Source organism: Podarcis bocagei (genome assembly GCF_964188305.1).
Source record: "Podarcis bocagei genome assembly, chromosome: 4".
NCBI classification, from domain to species: domain Eukaryota; kingdom Metazoa; phylum Chordata; class Lepidosauria; order Squamata; family Lacertidae; genus Podarcis; species Podarcis bocagei.
The window spans coordinates 174145-189519 of record NC_138128.1 but is presented as its reverse complement, the minus strand read 5'-3'; the positions used below and the strand labels follow the sequence as shown (position 1 = coordinate 189519).

General features: G+C 46.9%; 1 protein-coding gene across 1 annotated transcript; it reads left to right on the top strand.

Annotated features, from left to right (window-relative positions):
- Positions 1-692: 692 nt before the first annotated feature.
- LOC308586133 (GPI mannosyltransferase 4-like) lies at positions 693-10482 on the top strand (the record flags this gene model as incomplete). The annotated part of the gene is made up of 3 exons (XM_081192407.1): positions 693-1187; positions 8223-8421; positions 8861-10482. The coding sequence occupies exons 2-3, from the start codon at positions 8301-8303 to the stop codon at positions 10480-10482; spliced, it is 1743 nt and encodes a 580-aa protein (XP_081048533.1). The 5' UTR covers positions 693-1187; positions 8223-8300.
- Positions 10483-15375: the final 4893 nt, after the last annotated feature.

Sequence of the window (15375 nt, the reverse complement as noted above, 5' to 3'; positions counted from 1 at the left end):
GGTCCCCTCTAGGCCTTCCGGAGCTCTGCCGCCGCTCTAGCGCGCTCTTCTCGGCTGCCCTGGGGGGCGTCCCGGAGAGCGGGCTATTTGCATGGCGCCCGCCCATTGGCGCCCAGGTAAGCCTCCTCCCCGCCCCCTGCCCGGCCCCGCCCCGAGGAGGGAGAGAGAGAGAGAGAGAGAGAGAGAGGGGGGGGGCGGCCGGCCCGGGGCTCCCCGCCCTCCAGCCCGCCTGCCTGCCCGCCCGCCTGCCTGCCCGCCCGCCTGCCTTTCGCCCGCCCGCCTTTCGCCCGGCTCGGGGCTGGTCTGGTCTGGCGGGAGATGCGCGTCCCCCTCCCGGCCGGGTGAAGGGGGCCGTGGCCGGGAGAGAAGGCGCGGCCTGGGAAGGGGGAGAGCCGCGCTGCCGGGGGGCTTCCCCTGGGCGAGCAGGAGGCCCGGCCCGAAGGACCCTCCGGGATCTGCCGCCGCCGCCGCCGCCGCCGGGCCCCGAGTCTGGCCCTGGGGAGGCTTCGTGGGGGTCTCGGACTAGTCGCCGCCCCCGACGGCCCAGGAAAGCTCCGTGTTGCAGAGCAGGAGCTTCGCTGCGCTAGACTCTCCAGAAAGCCCGAGACCCCCAAGTGGCCTGGAGAGCCGGGAGCGGACAGCCTCGCCAAGGCAGGCCGGGGCTCGGAATCTGGGGACGGCCAGACCACGGACAGCTGCTTCACCCATTCTTGGATTGCTATCGTTTTGCCCGGCAGAGAACCCCGAGTCCCAGGGGATCTGCCACCCGCCCAGGGATCACAATGCTTTGGGATCGCCTTGGGGCTGTTAGAGCAATGCCGGGGGTGTGGGGGTGCTTGGGGGTGCTGAAGGCCCCCAAGAGCCAAATGCCTGACAGCCTGAAACACCAAATCTGAAGCCACCTCTGCCGATTCAGGCAGACTCCTAACTTGGCAGCGGCATGGGCAATACATGGACAGAGAAGGAGTCCTGCAAAGGAGATGGGCATTGCAATAGCCTCTTCCAGGAAAAATGGCTTCCTGGTCAGGGAGTCTAGGCGGAAGATGCTGTCCCAAGAATCCAGCTTGCCTGGTCCAGCCAGATCTTGTCAGTGCAAGACAAGTCAGCAACCTCCTCCATGTCCTCAACAGCTGCTGTTCGACCATGCATAGGACTGGCATTTAACAGCAGTACTTCCATGCTCACGGGTACGTTCATGTGGCAACGAGGTCTTTAAAATGGAGAGAAGCTAAAGGGGGGGGGCTGTATTACAGGTCTGCCCACCAAATCATCATTGGAGTACCCTCTTCCCGTCCCTCATTATCCCTTCTGATATTAAATATGCCTAATGGATCTATTGTATCTGCTATAATGGAGCAATATAACAAAGACAGCACTACAGAGCAGCAAGCCCTGGGTTAGAGCGAAAGAAAGTGACTGCGCTGTGCTGCCTCATCCTTCCGCTTGCAGGGATCCTCACCCTCTGGCCCCAAGACTCTCTTCACCAGGGGACAGCCAGCTCTCATCTGGTCACTTTCTTTCCTCTTTCCAGGGGGTTCACATTCCGTATCCAGGTTCTCAGGTAAAAAAATAAATGCCCAGAGGTTGGAAGAAATGTCTAGAGTTGGAAGGAATGCCAAGGATCATTTAATCCCACCCCCTGCAATGCAGGGATCTCAATTAAAGCAGCCAGGACAGATGGGCGCTCAATCTCTGCTTTCAAACCTCCAAGGAAGGAGAGTCCACCACCTTTCAAAGGAGTTTGTTCCACTGTCAAACAGCTCTTACTGTCAGAAAGTTCTTCCTGATGTGGAGTCGGAATCTCCTTTCTTGAAACTTGAAGCCACTGGTTTGACCCCTACCCTCTGGACCAGGAGAAAACAAGCTTGTTCCATCTTCCGTGTGATACGCTTTAGATATTTGAAGGTGGCTATCATTTCTCTTAGTCTCCTTTTCTCCAGGCTAAACTTATCCAGTTCCCTTTACCATTTCTCATACGCCTTGGTTTCCAGAGCCTTGACCTTCTTGGTTGCCCTCTGCACACATTCCAGCTTGTCAATATCCTTCTTAAATTGTGGCGCCCAGAACCAGACACAAGACTTCAGGTGTGGTCTGAGCAAGGCAGAATAGAGCAGTACTTCCCTCAGTCTGGATACTACTGGTGACGCAGCCTAGAATAGCATTATCTCCCCCCTTTTCTTTCTCTTTTTTTTTTTTTTGCTGCTGCAGCTGCATATCATAGAATCCTAGAGTTGGAAGAGACCACAAGGGCCATCGAGTCCAACCCCCTGCCAAGCAGGAAACACCATCAGAGCACTCCTGACATATGGTTGTCAAGCCTCTGCTTAAAGACCTCCAAAGAAGGAGACTCCACCATACTCCTTGGCAGCAAATTCCACTGCCGAACAGCTCTTACTGTCAGGAAGTTCTTCCTAATGTTTAGGTGGAATCTTCTTTCTTGTAGTTTGGATCCATTGCTCCGTGTCCGCTTCTCTGGAGCAGCAGAGAATTGTTGACTCATTCTAAACTTGTGGTCTGCTAAGATCCCTAGATCCTTTTCACATGTACTACTGGCAACCCGGGTGTCCCCCATTTTATATTTGTGCAGCTGGTTATTTCTGCCTAAGTGTAAAACCTTACATGTGTCCCAGTGACCAAAGTAACATGGATGTTTGGGTCCCCTTAGGCAGCCTCCAGAAGAGTAGAACTTCCAGTCAGATAATGTGACCCCAACACCCTCCAACGGTTGGCTGCCCTGCTTGAAGTCTGAACCTGAAGTCCATTGATGCCTCCCCACCATCTGAACAGGCAGTGGTGATAGATCAGTCCAAGTCCAATAGTTTAAAAGTTTTATTCAGCTATAGGTGTAACAGGATTAATAGAATAAAGCATTCAGAGTGTCTCCTGTGTCTAAACCCAGGTGCTTTATTACTGTATTTATTTACTTATTTAGAGCATTTGGAAGAACAGATTATAAATGTTCCCAGAGCAGCTTACATAAAATCACAGAAGATGCTCCCTGCTCTGGCTTACAATTGAAGAAAAACACAACACACAAAGGGACAAGGAGGAAAGAGGAAAGTCAGAACTGGGGCACCAATTTCTATTGGCCAGAGGCACAGCTCAGAGGCAGTAAGTGCCGAATGGCACTGGACCACCAGCCAAGTGGATGCAAGGAGCCTTGTGTTGCCCACGTCTCCCATGAAGACTCCCCCCAAGTGACAATGGAGGGAGAAGAGGTCTGATGAGATGGTCCTGTCACAGCAGATGGATGGAGTGATCTCTTGCACCTCTCCTATGCTCCCTTGGCTATCTCACGCTGTTCCACCACACACTCCTGTACTTCCACAACTCCTTCCTCCAGCTTCTCTTCCTTCCCCCCTATCTTCTTCCAACACAGGGTGTGTTTCTGTGATTGGCTCCTGGCTCTTTGCTTCCCAGTGGTGACTCGCCCAGTTCTTTGCCTTGCTGTTCCAGACCAGATAAGGAAATCTAATCTTTTGATGCAGTACCACATCTTGCACCCAGAGATTCTTCATTGAGAACTGTCCTTATGAAAATCCCTGCATCCGTCAGCTTCCTATGTAAAACTCTCCCCCGGACATCTCTGTGGGTCTGGCTTCATTCCCTCCTGCTCTGCCCCAGAAGAACTCTATCCAGGAGTTTGTGTTACGCTGTGGATACCCCAGAGTGATAACATGCACATGGGTCACACAGATCCCATGTTTTCCATGTGGGCTTTTGTTCACATTTGTTGACATGAGCACTTTTACTTGAACTCCTCAGTGTTTCCCAGCACACTAGTAGGTTGTGCTTGCCTGGAGGCTATTGTCCCCTCACTCAGGACTTCCCACACTCCCTGAGTGCCAGAAATCTGAGGTCCATTGTGGACACACATGGAAGTATTTGTTTGCCTTTGTACATGGCCAATTTCTTTTAAAAAATGGATGTGAGTTTTCTGCCAGAACAGTGTGTTGAACATACTTTCTGTAAAAAGTGTGGCTTCCAGCCCACCCTCCCTGAGCTTTGCTGAGAGGACATTTGACTACCTGTGCTGGCAGCCATTTTTAAAATGTATTTTGGAAATACAAAGTTTTCCAATATGCACAAAACAGTAGACTGGTTTTTTTAAGTGTGTGTCATGACTGCTGCCACCAGCAGCTCACCTAAAGCATCTCACCAACGGAAAGAGGGGGTGTGGGGACAAATGGCACCTAGCAAACCATCACATCACAGGGGTAAAAATACATGCCCACACAATGCACTTCAGTATGCTCACCATTTGGTAACATTTGGTTTTATGTTAGATTTTCCCCACCTTACTGCAGTATCTGTGAATCAGGGAAATCTCACTTAAATGACAGTTGGATGCAGGTACCACCAAGGCAGAAGACATGCATGTGGGATGCATCATACCCACTTAAAGATGCTGGATGTATAAAGCCTTCATCATAGACCGATAAACCCTTAAAATAGAAGAGTTGGAAAAGACCCACAAATGTAATTCAACTCCCTGCAATGCTGGAATCACAGCTGAAGAATCCCTGATAGATGGCCACCCAACCTCTGTTGAAAAATCCTCAATAAAGGAGAGACCACCACCTTCCAAGGGAGTCCATTCCACTGTTCTCACTGTTAGAAAGTTCTTCACGTGTTTAGTGGGACTCTTCCATTGGCTTGAGTCTTATGATAAGGAGCAGCATGAAACAAGCTTGGTACTAAAGGGTACTAAAGGGGCTTGCGGATGCAATCTCTGTCTAAAATCTTTGAGAATTCTTGGAGAATAAGTGAGGTCCCTGCAGGCTGGAGGAGGGCAAATGTCCCCATCTTCAAAAAGAGGAAAAAAGAAGAGCCAGGTAACTGCCGCCCGGTGAGGTTGACATCGATACCAGAAAAGCTTGTAGAACAGATAATTCAACAGTCGGTCTGTGAGCACTTAGGAAAGGATGCTGTGATTACTAAGACCCAGCATGGTTTTTTTTTAAAAAAAAGTGGTGCCAGATAAATCTCATTTCTTTTTTAAAAAATTGAGTTACAAGCTTGGTGGATCAGGGGAAAGCTGTGGATATAGTGTATCTTGATTTCAGTAAGGTTTTTGACAAAGGCCACCATGGTATTCTTGAGGAGAAGCTGGTAAAGTGGGGGCTGGATGACGTAACTTTTAGGTAGATTGTAGCTAGTTGACTGACAACACCAAGAGTGTTCATTAATGACTTTAACAGATTTGAGAGCTGGGTCCAAGCTAACAAAGTGAATTTCAATAGGGACAAATGTATGGTTCCGCATTTAGGCAGGAAGAACCAGCTGCACAAATATAAAATGGGGGACACCGGGCTTACCAGTAATGCATGTGAATAGGATCTAGGGATATTAGTAGACCACAAGCTTAACAGGGAACCAGGCAGAGCGTTTTCTCGGTAGTGGCGCCCGCCCTGTGGAATGCCCTCCCATCAGATGCCAAGAAATAAACCACTACCTGACTTTTAGAAGTAATCTGAAGGCAGCCCTGTTTAGGGAAGTTTTTCATGTTTGATGTTTTGTCGCTTTAATAATAATAATAATAATAATAATAATAATAATAATAATAATATTCTCTTGGGAGCTGCCAGATGGGCGGGGTAGAAATAAATTATGATGATGAAGAGTCAACAGTGTGATGCAGCAGCAAGAAAAGGTACTACTATTCTAGGCTGCATGAACAGAAATATATATATATATATATATTTGAAAATAATTATTACTTTTCCAACAATTTAAACACTACATAAAAAAAGAACAATACAATACAAAAACACTACATAACACTAACACATTAAACTAACAAAACAAAAACCGTTTAAAACACATCAGCAAGGTTGTTTTCTGCTGCTCCAGAGAAGCGGACACGGAGCAATGGATCCAAACTACAAGAAAGAAGATTCCACCTAAACATTAGGAAGAACTTCCTGACAGACCTCACCTGGAGTACTGTGTCCAGTTCTGGGCACCACAATTCAAGAAGGACACTGACAAACTGGAACGTGTCCAGAGGAGGGCAACCAAAATGGTCCAAGGCCTGGAAACGATGCCTTATGAGGAACGGCTAAGGGAGCTGGGCATGTTTAGCCTGGAGAAGAGGAGGTTAAGGGGTGATATGATAGCCATATTCAAATATATAAAAGGATGTCACATAGAGGAGGGAGAAAGGTTGTTTTCTGCTGCTCCAGAGAAGCGGACACGGAGCAATGGATCCAAACTACAAGAAAGAAGATTCCACCTAAACTTTAGGAAGAACTTCCTGACAGTAAGAGCTGTTTGACAGTGGAATTTGCTGCCAAGGAGTGTGGTGGAGTCTCCTACTTTGGAGGTCTTTAAGCAGAGGCTTGACAGCCATATGTCAGGAGTGCTCTGATGGTGTTTCCTGCTTGGCAGGGGGTTGGACTCGATGGCCCTTGTGGTCTCTTCCAACTCTATGATTCTATGATTCTGTGATTCTACGACACAGCGATTTCTCCAAAGCAGCTCTTTATTTTGTAAGCTGGAACAGAACTAACCTGAGGAGCTAAGTCAGCCTGCTTATATAGAGCTACAGAACAATTGTAACTGTTGCAACGTTCTAAAACTATCCCATCACTGAACGTCAATTTTCGATCCTTCATTTGCATAACTATCTACAGTATCCCCCTGCTGGCTCAGGGTGAGAATTTCAGTACATAACACCTACGGGACCGCCTCTCCCGGTCTGCCCCACGGAGAGCCTCAAGGTCCATAAATAGCAACACCCTAGAGGTCCCGGGCCCTAAGGAAGTTAGATTGGCTTCAACCAGAGCCAGGGCCTTTTCAACACTGGCTCCGGTCTGGTGGAACGCTCTGCCTCATGAGACCAGAGCCCTGCAGGATCTGATTTCTTTCCGCAGGGCCTGTAAGACAGAGTTGTTCCACCTGGCCTTTGGCTTGGAGCCAATTTGATTCCCTCCCTCCCTCTCTTTCTTTTTTCCTTTCCTTCTCCTGCGATGAGGCTACATTTTAATATTTTAATGTTGTATTTTAATTTTGTTTTTAAGTTGTAATCATTCAATTTGTTTTTATTATTGCTTGTAAGCCGCTCTGAGCCCGGCCTTGGCTGGGGGGGGGGGTATAAGTAAAAATTATTATTATTATTATTATTATTATTATTATTATTATTATTATTATTATTATTATTATTATTATGTTTTTGAAAGCTCTGGGGATTTTCTAGTGGATAAAGCTGTGATCATGTCAAAGCTCCGGTCTCGCTATGCGATGCGATGACACAATTACCCCCAAGTAAACTCAAGTGGCCCTTTGGCATCCTGGAGAACTCTGGACTATGAAGCAAGCCGGACAAAGATTAGTGTGCAAATGATTCAAGTCGTGCTCTGAAGCCAACGGAACAAAGCACATAATCAGGTGTGCCATGTGGTAGTGTGGGCTGCGAAGAAGGCTCAGTTTGCAGCTTGCATGGCATCCTCTAGGAGCCAACCAGCAGAGTTATTTCAGATGGTAAGGCCTCTTTTAAAGAAGCTGCTGCTTTTTTGGAGTTTTGGAGTAGCCCGGAGGCAACAAGAGCCCTGAAGAAGGTCCTGGGGATGACCAGGACGTTGAGGGGTCCTGCGGTGACCAAACAAGCTCCCAGCGGGCCTGCTTGGTCCCACGAGGAGCCAGGTCGTCCCGGTGGTGGAGCCGTGGTCGCTGGGCTCTAACACAGTCCAGCAGCAGGCTGCCCTGTCTCAGGAGTGGTCAGTTTCCAAAATTTTAACCAAAGGAAGAAAAGGATTAATTGTGAATTATTTAACCTATTGGAACTATTTGTTGTATTGACTGGAAAACGAAAAGGGAGTCTACTCCGGAAATGGTTGCTGCCTTGCATGGGAATAAGCTGTTGGAAAAAATAAAGGTACAAATAAAAAGTTTGCCATCAGAAATAAAGGAAGGGGGTAGGGTTGTCAAACTGAGAAGCTTAAGTGACTGATCTTTAAGATGCTCCCCCCCCCCCCGGTGATTTACTGTCTGTAACCACTTCTTTGATATTTTAAAGGATATACAGTTATAACTTGCTTTTTTCTTCTTTGCTCTTGAGATGGGAGGGAAGAGGAAAGACTGTAAATTATTGTTGGACCTTTACTTTTTATCTTAAGGGGTGAGGCTTGAAAAAGGTGTCAATATTTGTCTAACTAGGAATTATTTCTGTCACCAACAATGCTCAATCGGGTTTTGTGCTTTAAGTATTTTGTCCTTTTCAGGGCTGGCTTTTGATAACGAGGACTGCTGCTGTTTCCAGTGGACAACCTTCCAATCCAGGCAGGTCTGGTGAAACTGTGATGGCTTCACCCAAAACCTTTTGGAGAGTTCTCTGCATGCTTAGAGTTGGCTGGTGTCTTCTTCCTCAGACTGGCTACCTGCACCCAGATGAGTTTTTCCAGTCTCCAGAGGTCATGGCAGGTAAAGCTGACATCTTATGTATGTGGTATGAAAAGGTTTTGTGTTTTTACAAAACCTAGTCTTTGTGGACAGTCCTTTGTACCTGGTTTCAAAAAGGTCTTGGGGGGGGGGGTCGGTGACGAGTTAAATTCTAGGGCCCCCACCACATGGCAGGTGAGCTGCTTTCCATTTTCTCCATTGTTCCAAACAGGCCACATATAGGCAGCCTGGTTTATAAAGAGCAAGAAGAGCAATTCTGAGTCTGCTGAATTATTGATCTTCTGCAGTTGGTTCTGCTTTTAATTAGATTCTTTCTTTGTTTTTATTTTAGTGAGTCAAAGACTTCAATTATTTTTAACTTTTCTAATCTTATGTTGGAGGTCACTGGGGCGGGGGGCAGGTTTCTAGCTGACAGGGCTCCAGCTACTAACTGTGTTAACCTTTCCCCACTCCTCCTCAGGCAGCATATTGGACTTAAAGGTTTACCACCCCTGGGAATTCCTCCCCAAGTCTCCTTGCAGGACTGTAGTGTTTCCCTTGATCACATCTGGAGCTGCTTTCTGGGCCATCAAAGCCCTTCAGCACCTGGGCCTCTCGTCCAGCTGCATCACCAGCTACACCCTCCTCGTCTCACCCCGCCTCCTCACCACCATCTTTTCATTCATCCTTGACTACAGTGTTTACCAGCTGGCTCCTCTGTGGGGAGCGGATCCGTGGAACTCACTGGCTCTGCTTGCTGGCTCCTACGTCACACTTGTGTTTTACACGAGGACCTTTGCTAACACTGTGGAAGGACTTCTCTTTGCCTTGCTGCTTCTACTAGTGTCTTCAAAAGCAGCCAGCAAGACCTCGGCCTCAGCCTATCGGTGGCAGAATCCTCTAAATCACAGACTTATTGGGATGATCATAGTTGCTGGATTTTTTAACAGGCCAACGTTTCTGGCATTTGCTTTGGTGCCGCTGTTGCATTGGGTATGTGCAGGTGCTACGTGCCAGCAAAGCGTTAGAAGAACAATACACCACGTTCTCTGTCTTGCCCCAAGTGCCGCCTTCACTGCTGTTTTCTTCATAGCTGCTGACACCTGGTATTTCACTTCTCCCCTGCCAGGACTTAGCCTGCATAGCTTTTACGAGGCCAGCCCACTGAGCATCCTTGCCAGGCTGCGCCAGAGTGTCGTTGTGACCCCCTTGAACTTCCTCACCTATAACCTCAACCCTGAGAACCTTGCACAACACGGGACTCACCCGCATCTGACACATTTTGCTGTTAACGGGGTCCTCCTTTTTGGGATCCTTCATGTAGAAGCTGTTAGCAATGGCATCAAACTCCTGAAAGTGCACATCAGCCAATTTATGTGGTTGAAGGCCTTGAAGAGGAGCTCACATTCAGCCATCACATGCCCAGAAGGCAGGCTGGCACTGCTGGCTTTCTATTTTATCCCTCTGGCACTTCTTTCTTTATTCAGCCACCAAGAACCTCGCTTCCTCATCCCTCTCATCTTGCCTCTGGTCCTTTTGGTCACGCAGCATAGACAGGCCCAGCAGTGGAAATCCATCAACCTTGTGTTCAATCTCTGTGGTGCCCTTTTCTTTGGCTGCTTCCACCAGGGAGGCATAGTCCCTTGCCTCTTCCACTTGGAGCAGCTCACCCATTCCCCAGAGTCCCTGAGCCATCGCACACACTACACACTACTCTTTGCTCGGACCTACATGCCTCCCAGGTTTCTGCTTAATGTTAACAAGAGCAACACGCTGGTGGAGCTTGTCGACATGGCTGGGGCCGAGAAAAGCTTCCTCTGCCAGATTCTGGGATCCATAATGAATGGTCCTGCCTGTGTCAATAGAGAGCTGGGCAAGGAAATGACTTGCCAGGTGCTGGTTATCATCCCAGGCACCGTCAGAACCATAATAGAGCAATGTCCGTTGCTGGTCAAGAAGGAGACAGTAATATTTCCACATCTGACGATGGAAGACCCACCCCAAATGTCCTTTCTCCTTAGTGAAAAGTGGAGAAGCCAGTTAGGACTGCATATCCTGTATCTGGAGAGAAATAAAAGAGCATCTAGCATCAAGGTGAGCTAAGCAAAGAAGCTAAAGAACATTTGGCGCACAAACATGCAGTCCACAACAACCCTAGTTATTCTCAGAAATCTCCCAATACACCTCACCCACCAAACACTGTGGCACAGTCCTGTATCACCCCAAGCAACCCATTTCCTTTCTTCAACTTCCAAGTGCCCCAAATGCCATCCATCCCAGTTCCCACTTCTCAGTTTCCAGCATCTTCTGTTCTGTTCCAGCCAAAAATATAGCCATCTTGTCTCATAGCTGTGTGTCCTAGGGCCTCCGTCTGCCTCTGCCTTCTAGGGACCCCAATACGCCACTGACCACAGGCACTTTGGCTATATGTGTGACTTTTCTCTGAAATGCTACCAGGTCCATGTACAGGGCCAGCTAGAAATAATAATAATAATAATAATAATAATAATAATAATAATAATAATAATAATAATAATAATAATTAATAATAATAATAATAATTTATTATTTATACCCCGCCCATCTGGCTGGGCTTCCCCAGCCACTCTGGGCGGCTTCCAAAAGAATATTAAAATACTATAATACATCAAACATTAAAACATTAAAAGAAAGACACATCTGTGGAGCTTCAATGCGTGGATGAGACATGGGTGTGGAGAGGAAAGGTCTGGATTAACTCTAGGCACCAGGGAACATTTTGGGACAAGCGGGGTGGGCTTCACTTGAACCAGTGTGGAACCAGACTGCTGGCACTTAAAAGGTGGCAGAGCAATTTTTTGCAGGGAAAGCCAAAAGAAACTAAGGAGGATTCTGGTCCGGAACATATCTCCCCCTCTCCTGTAATAAGGACAAAGGCGAGAAAAGATCCATGGTGATTTAAATAGGGGAGGGGTAGAATGAGGCATTTAGAGTGCAGGGACACTGATAGCAATTCAGAGAGGCCAAAGCTCCTTGGGCTAAAATGCTCGCGCCCGAGACATTTGGAGACGGGCCTGGAAATATGTGTTTATATGCTAATGTGAGACACCTCCAAGCCAAGATGGGCCAGCTGACATGTTTGCAAACAGCCTGGTGTAATGGCAAGAACGAGCTAGACCTGGTGGATTGCTCTAGAATTGGCATCAAGACAAAAACTGCTACCAAGATGAGCAGCCGCATCCACCAACACACACTCTGTTTCTGGGCATGATTCAAGAAACAGATTTTGTTTGGGGCTTTAAAAGTCTGAGGTGTATCGGAGGATCTTGAAGGGCTGCCTACCCCTCTAGGAAGCTGCCAGTTCATTGATATCACCTTCAGAAACTCTGTTGCCACTTGAACCCGATACCTCTACCAGAGCCAATTGAGTGGGTGGCACCCGGGGACAAGGCCTTTCCTGGAGAGAAACCAGACTGTGGGACACTCTCGTCAGGAATATTTGCCTGGCACCTGTTCTTCTGACCTGAGTTTCATGAGCATCATCATTTTCAAAAGTACCTCAATCTGTCATTATTGTTGTTTGCTTGTTTCTTTTGAAGAAATTGTTTTATAGTGTTGTTTATAAAAATGTGTTCTAAAATTGATTCTAAGCTGCCTTGAGAAAACTTTGTGCAAAGACCGGATAATAATTATAAATAATTATAAAAATTAAGCTCAGTTTAAGAAAACTTTGACCAGGGCACTTGTGGCAACTGCCTTTGAAAGGTGCTTTTTGCGTTTGGAAGCCAGAAAGAGGCCCTTGCAAAAGTTTGCTTTATGCACCGCAGTTGTCACTGCCAAACTCCTCCTTTGTTAGTAAGGGACCAAAGGGCACATGATTGCATCAGTATTGATGGCATGGAACATTATCTGCTAGAAAATGAAAGTGTCCAAAATCAAGATATGCCTAAGACTGTGCTGAGGTGGGGAGCTGCTATTTAGCACCCTCAAATCCTCCAGATGAAATGCCTTGGGTCAGTCTCTGCCACAGCAACCCTCCTGGCTTCCTTCTGGAGCAACACCGCCACTCCCCCTGCAACAATGTGCAAACACTTCTGGCATCCTTTCTACCCATAACCCAGATGGCAATGTGAATTCTCCACTAGAAGACATAGAGATGGGCTGCCTCTCCTGGCAGAAGCCACAAGAGCAGCAAATCCAGCCTCCAAGGAATGCATTGCCCGCTGCTGTGCTGGCAGTGACAGCTGCAGAGTGCTTTAGATCTGCCCCCCCCCCCGGCAGCCTCTTGGGGAATAGAAAGCGCTTCTGGTCTCCTTCCACCCTTATCCCTGACATAAAACTCTTCTCAGGTGTGGGGGAATTTTATGGTTTGCCTCAGGTGACAAAATGTATTGGGCCAGCCCTGGCAGTGGCCTTCCCTTGGTTTCTGGGCATAATTTTAAATGCTGGGTCTGACCATCGCAAAGGTTTGAGCACCCTGGCGTAAGCCTCCCCTGGTCCTAAGCCCTTCATAAGTAAGCGGTCCTCTGAGGTTAGATTAGATACAAGTGGTTGTTCCCCTATTGTGGAATCTGTATTGGGAATTTTGATAGCTGTGTATATCTGTGTATTGCAAGGGGTTGGACTAGATAATCCTTGTGGGTCCTTTCCAAGCCTACGATTCTGTCATTCTGCTGTTATGATACTGTTGCCCGTTGTTGTGATTTAGGATAGTTTTGGTTTAATAATATTTTTAAATGCTGGTTTTTTAAAAAATGTAATTGCGGTTTTTTTGTTTTGTAAACTACCCTGAAGGTGTTTTAGGACACGTGGTGGAATACAATAAATGAACAAGTACTTAGTCTATTCTTCCTAAAAACAAGCTCTACATACATTTACCTTAGCCTTTGACACCTGCACTTTCAGAGCCCACCCTATTCCTGTGATTGTAACTGTCCTCAGTTTTGAGGTTTAGTGTTGTAGCCCACTGGTAAAGGATGGGCAATAAAATTAATAATAAATAATATCCTCACAAAGCATGCCCCTGGCTCTACTGCCTTTACCAGCTGTGTAGCAGGCAGAAATTCAACAGGTCTTCCTTTTGCAGAATAGAAATACAATTATGGGGAAAGCTTCATCTATTCACATTCTGTCTGTTTTACTACTTGTGTCACCACCAATTTATTTTTGGGTCCTCCACACCACCTGCAAGAAATCACATAATTTTGCATGACACAAAGCATTTGCAATTATTATGCAAATCAGTGTCCTCTATTGCAAGTGGATTAGAGGGCCCAATCCGTCTAGTGTACTGGCCCCAGAAAAACCCTATTGGTGCCCCAGCAGTAGCCCATGTGGAGCTCTCCTCCTGATCATTGTTGCTGCAGCTTACCTGGATGGGCTGGCATGGGGAAGGGCGGTAGTGAGGCTGGACCTGTGAAAGTGTTTTACATTTCTTTTTGCTTTTAACTTGTTGCCATTTTATTGTTGGGTTTTGTGTGTTTATGTTGTAAAGCGCTATGATACATTTTTATGATACACACACAAACATATGTATATATATAATAAAATCAATGCCCCGAAGCCTGCCCCCAATTTGCTCCATTGGTGGCCCCCACAGGTTCATGCCAGTCCTATCCAGGTAGTAGGAGTGACAATGGTGTTCGGAGGGCAGCACTGCCCCCTCCAGGCTGCTCCTGCTATATGCAAGGCTTCAGGAGGGAAGAAGTGGGGGAAAGAACATATCCTTCCCTTCCTCAGAGCAATAGAGAGCCAGTGTGGTGTAGTGGTTAAGAGCGGTAGTCTCGTAATCTGGGGAACTGGGTTCGTGTCTCCGCTCCTCCACATGCAGCTGCTGGGTGACCTTGGGCCAGTCACACTTCTCTGAAGTCTCTCAGCCCCACTCACCTCACAGAGTGTTTGTTGTGGGGGAGGAAGGGAAAGGAGAATGTTAGCCACTTTGAGATTCCTTAGGGTAGTGATAAAGCGGGATATCAAATCCAAACTCTTCAATAAAGTATATTGGATTGGACTGGTTTTTAAAACTGAACTGTAATGATAAATATAAATAACATTAATAACAACAACCATAATAATAGGTGGAGGAATCACAGTTTATTGGTAGAGCACATGGTTTGTATGCTGTAAACAAAGAAACTTCCAGGATAAAATCTCCACCTTAGAGAACTGGTGTCAGTCAGAATAGGTAATGGTCTTGCCTGACCTGGTACAAAGTAGCTTTCTATTATGTTCAAAGTACTTCAGGTTGGAACTGGCAGTCAGCCCTCAACTGAAGCCTTTTAGGCTACATATATAGCCAAGCTTGTGAAGATTTCAAGAAGGTAAGGGTTTTTGTTGTTTTAAGAAAACTGCTTTTTCTTTTCCTTGTTCCAGGCTATCTGGAACAGCCCATAACAAAAGCATCCCTGGTGCCAACTGCAGCATTTTGTTTCAAGGCCCCCTATCCCACTGCAAAACATGGTGACTTTGGCCTGATCATTAAAAGTCTGGATGGATGCTCTTATTCCATTTCCAGGCACAAGTCAAAGTCCTCCTGGTCTGTCTGCTCCTTCGATTATGCAAGGGAGGTTTTCCTCGCAGGGCTAAATAGGCAAAGGCAGTTCCAAACAGTACAACTTCCAAATCACAAGAAGAAAACAACCCATCTTGAAACAGGTTTGGCCTCTCCTGGATAGGTCCATAGCCTCAGAGCTGTTTCTGGATTTGGATGCCAATGTGGCACCACACAGGGGGCTGGTGTGCCAACTGTGCCACAAACGGGGGAATGCAGAGCTGGTTATTACATTGGGACAGCAGATGCAGTTTGCCCAAAATTTACAGCTTAAGATGCTGACAAAAACCAGGCATTGGGAGGGAACATGTTACTCCAGAGCAAAAGCAACTGCACTGACTCCCTCATTCTTTGAGCCCAATTCAAGATGCTGCATTTTACATTAAAGATCAGACTTTAGCAATGGCCTACATTTCTTTTTTATGGGTGTTTTTAAACACAGCATTGCCGCTGTCTTAACTGCTTTT